Here is a 3,705-nt window from a genome sequence, read left to right as displayed (position 1 = left end):
TTTATGAATTTGCAGCAGTTCATTAAAAAGTGAACAATCGGAAATTAAATCTTGTTGACTGCAGAGATTAAATGACTGAAACAGGTCTGAAGTTTCTACAAGCTGATTTATATTTAATAAACTGACAGAACAATCCATTCAGAAATGTAAAACATGTGTAATATGTTTAGTAAAATGATCAGCAATAAGTCTGTTTAACATGTCAACTTTTAACTTTTTAATGAGTAAACCATAGAAAACACAGATTTAATATATACCATTTATTACCTTTTTGTTTTGGATGCAGTTTGCTCAGTGGTCATGATGGATCTGTTAACATGGACAAATTTAAAAAGATAATAACAGCTACTGAGCTCACATGTCAACAGATTCATCTCCATGACAACTGAGCTGAACTCCATCTGTTGATGAGTGGTGGTGGTCCAAAGCCCCAAAACTAGTAAATGGATCTTAGTTTGAGATTGTTTAGTAAAAAATGAACAAAAAACAGAGCAAGTAGACAATAACATCAGTTAAAACCATTAAAAAAGATGGAGGCAGTAAATAAAAATTACAGTGTGAAAGCACAAGTTACAAGTGAGTCTTTAACAGAATCTTTAAGTCTTTAAGAATATCAATAAAATCAGCTGTTCAACCATGATGTCATAATCAGCTGTTCCAGAGTTCATAAACAATAATCTCCTTCACAGACCTGCTGATGAACAGATCAGGAGACAACAGACAAATATCGGATTTGGTTTCTTTCTTCCTAACAAGAAAAATGACCAGTGACTTTAAACAGAGACTCTGACCCTGTAAACACACTAAAGTAAGTTATTAACATAACTTATTGTTGATATTCAAACTGTTTATCAGTCTTTGGTCAATAAAACATATAAAGATATAAAACATGCAGAACTGTTCAGTACTTCTGAACATATAAAAGGATCAAAAGTGATGCAGCAGAACCAGAGATATCATCCTTTATATTAAACACTCTTGTTTGTCAAAACCTGGTGCCTACATTACCCACAATGCAACTCGACTCTATTCACTTGACTGTACAGATTGTGGTGTGTTGTGATGCTAGTAGCAGCTAATGTAGCCTGCAGCTGTTAGCCTCCAGCAGAGAAGAGGAGCTACAGAGGTCTGATAACATCACTGCTTTCTAACTTCACATCATCACATCTTTACTTTTCAAACTTGTAGTTCGGTGACATCATCAGTGACATCATCAGCTCCCTCTGAGACACAGATACATTAATACTACTGTTTTACACAGAGATCACCTGGAAACACAATTATGTATTTATAATTATTTCATATGTACAGTTATCCATTCCCATATTAGAGCTTTAAACACAAAACATCACAGTGACGCCGTAATTTACAAAAAATAATATAGTTCTCTCAAAGCAATAAAGCTCCACCTGGTTGTTTGATGTGTAAGTACAGATCTTGTGTTCTTCTTGGAGCTTTTTCAGTCTTTTTTGTTCTTCCTTTTGTTTCTGTTCATCTTCTCAACATCGTTTGTCCAACATTTCTTTTTGTTTTTTCTCTCAGGCCTCTCGTTCTTTTCTCATCTCTTCTCTACTTTGTTCCACATCTTTATCAATCGTTATTTTTTCTCTGATTCTGATTTGATTTTTCTCTCCAAAGCAGCAAGTTTTTGTTTCCACTCCTGTTGCTGAATTTCTGCCTGCTGAAGCCTCTTTCTGTCGTCTTCTTCTCTCTTTTCTTGTTCTTTCTTTCTCTGTTCACACTCTTTAGTTTTCTTCCTTATCCTGAAGTTGTTTGACTTCTTTTCATCTCTTTCAAATAAAATATCAGTACTTCAGAAACATAAAACATGCAGCTTTTATGATGTGTGAAGACAGACTGAAACCACAGCAGTCAGTATTTAAGCTCAAATTACACAGATATAAATGAGTTCAGCCCACAAACACAAACACACATTCCTGGTGTGTCAAAGCTGCATATACAGTAGATCATTAGAATGAGATAATATTGTACCTGATGATAACATTTAAAAATATTTCATTTGTGTGTCAGTGTGTATTTGGGTTTTGCTGTAATTCATTATAATTATGGTTTATGGAGGGGGGAGCATTTTCAGAGGATGATACATGTTTTTGTGTCTTTCTTTTGTAAAGAATACTTTCCTCGCTTACGCCTTTTATGGTGTTTACAGTTGGATTGATTGAAGTTTTCTGTTTTCCTTCTATCCTCCACATATTTCTTCATCCCATCCTTTTTTTCCTTATCTTTCTCCTCTAACACCTTTCTTCCCTCTTTCTCTTGTTTTGTTCTGTTTTCAACATCTGACGATTCTCTCTTCTGTTTACTTCCTGCTCTCTGTTCTTTTCTTTTTCTCGTCCCTTTCATGTCTTCTTCTTTTTGTCTTTTAGGTTTCTCTCTCTCTCTCTTCATCTCTTTCGTCTCTTTCAGGATTCTCTTCTCATTGGTGTAGCAGCTGCCGTCATTTTTCTTCACCATGGAGTCAATCTTGTTTATCAGTTCACTGACTTGTGTGCGGTTCCCTTCATCATAGTTATTAAACACATGGTATCTTCCTCCACAGTCATCAATCAGCTTCTTAAAGGAATCATCACATTCATCTTTGATGTATTCTTCAATGGATATCTCATCATCCTCCAGTGAATCTCCTCTTGTGAAAAGAATGATGGTGAACTTCTCTGAATTCTTTCCAAAGACTTTCTTGATGAGTTTTAATGTCTCCTTCTCTTCTGGTGTTAATCTGTCAATCTGTACCACCAACAGGAAGACATGTGGTCCTGGAGCCAGAAGACTGATGCATTTCACCATCTGATTATTAACATCTTCATGTGACAAATGTGTGTGAAACAGACCAGGAGTGTCGACCACAACGACATGACGACCGTCCACTTCACTCTGTGCTTTCTGACAACGTTTGGTGACTGATGTTTGACTTGATTTGGCTTCAAACTTTTCTCTTCCCAGAATGGTGTTTCCTGAAGAGCTCTTTCCACAGCCAGACTTCCCCAGCAGCACAATCCTGAGACTCTCTGAGCTCTGATTCTCATCATCACCTGTGAAATAAGAAGAAGGAGTTCAATGGTGACAGTTGCTAAAGCTCAAAGCCTTGTATACAACATATTTAATGACCAGATTACAATTTGAAAGAACAGTAGATGCAGTGTGTGTGTGTGTGTGGAGGATTCTGAGTAGTTTGAGAGACTTTGACAGAACTGACAGCTGAGTAACAAAAGCACTTTAACATGTCAATAAAGTAATGTCATTACTTTTACAATGAGTAATAAGTAATTAATTATAATTTTTGCGTAACTTTCTCAACACAGTTTATGACAGAGCTGCAGATCATTGAAGTACTATACTCACAGCTGGTCTTTGTTTTTAGGTCTCTAAGTTCAGCCTGTAACATGTTTTTCTCTTGTTGTAAAGATCCGTTTGGACATGTGTAAATGTTTTTGATGTATAGCAGCAAGTTTTATCCCTGTGTCGTCTCATTTCATCCACAATATCCAACGTCTTACAGATCTGCTGCTTGTCCTTGATGTCTGTCAGAGTTCATGGCTGCCAATTTACTGAAAGGCTTTTTAGATTTTATGATTTTTATTGGTGTATTTTGTCACAGCAGCATATACATTTCAGTTGTTGATCAGAAACTTCTTTCACTCCGACAGCTGCCTCAGTGTCTCTCTGCAGGTCTCTGTCCAGTATCAT

At 36.3% G+C, this 3,705-nt stretch overlaps 1 protein-coding gene across 1 annotated transcript; it reads right to left on the bottom strand.

Moving 5' to 3' along the window:
* Window positions 1-207: 207 nt before the first annotated feature.
* Window positions 208-3,705, bottom strand: LOC137171853 (GTPase IMAP family member 7-like). Its single transcript, XM_067576028.1, has 2 exons — window positions 3,627-3,705; window positions 208-3,050 (listed from the first exon to the last, which is right to left on the bottom strand). The coding sequence occupies exons 1-2, from the start codon at window positions 3,703-3,705 to the stop codon at window positions 2,092-2,094; spliced, it is 1,038 nt and encodes a 345-aa protein (XP_067432129.1). The 3' UTR covers window positions 208-2,091.

This window comes from Thunnus thynnus, chromosome 2 (genome assembly GCF_963924715.1).
Source record: "Thunnus thynnus chromosome 2, fThuThy2.1, whole genome shotgun sequence".
NCBI lineage: Eukaryota > Metazoa > Chordata > Actinopteri > Scombriformes > Scombridae > Thunnus > Thunnus thynnus.
Note: the sequence above shows the minus strand (reverse complement) of the source record. Positions and strands in the feature narration are given on the sequence as shown.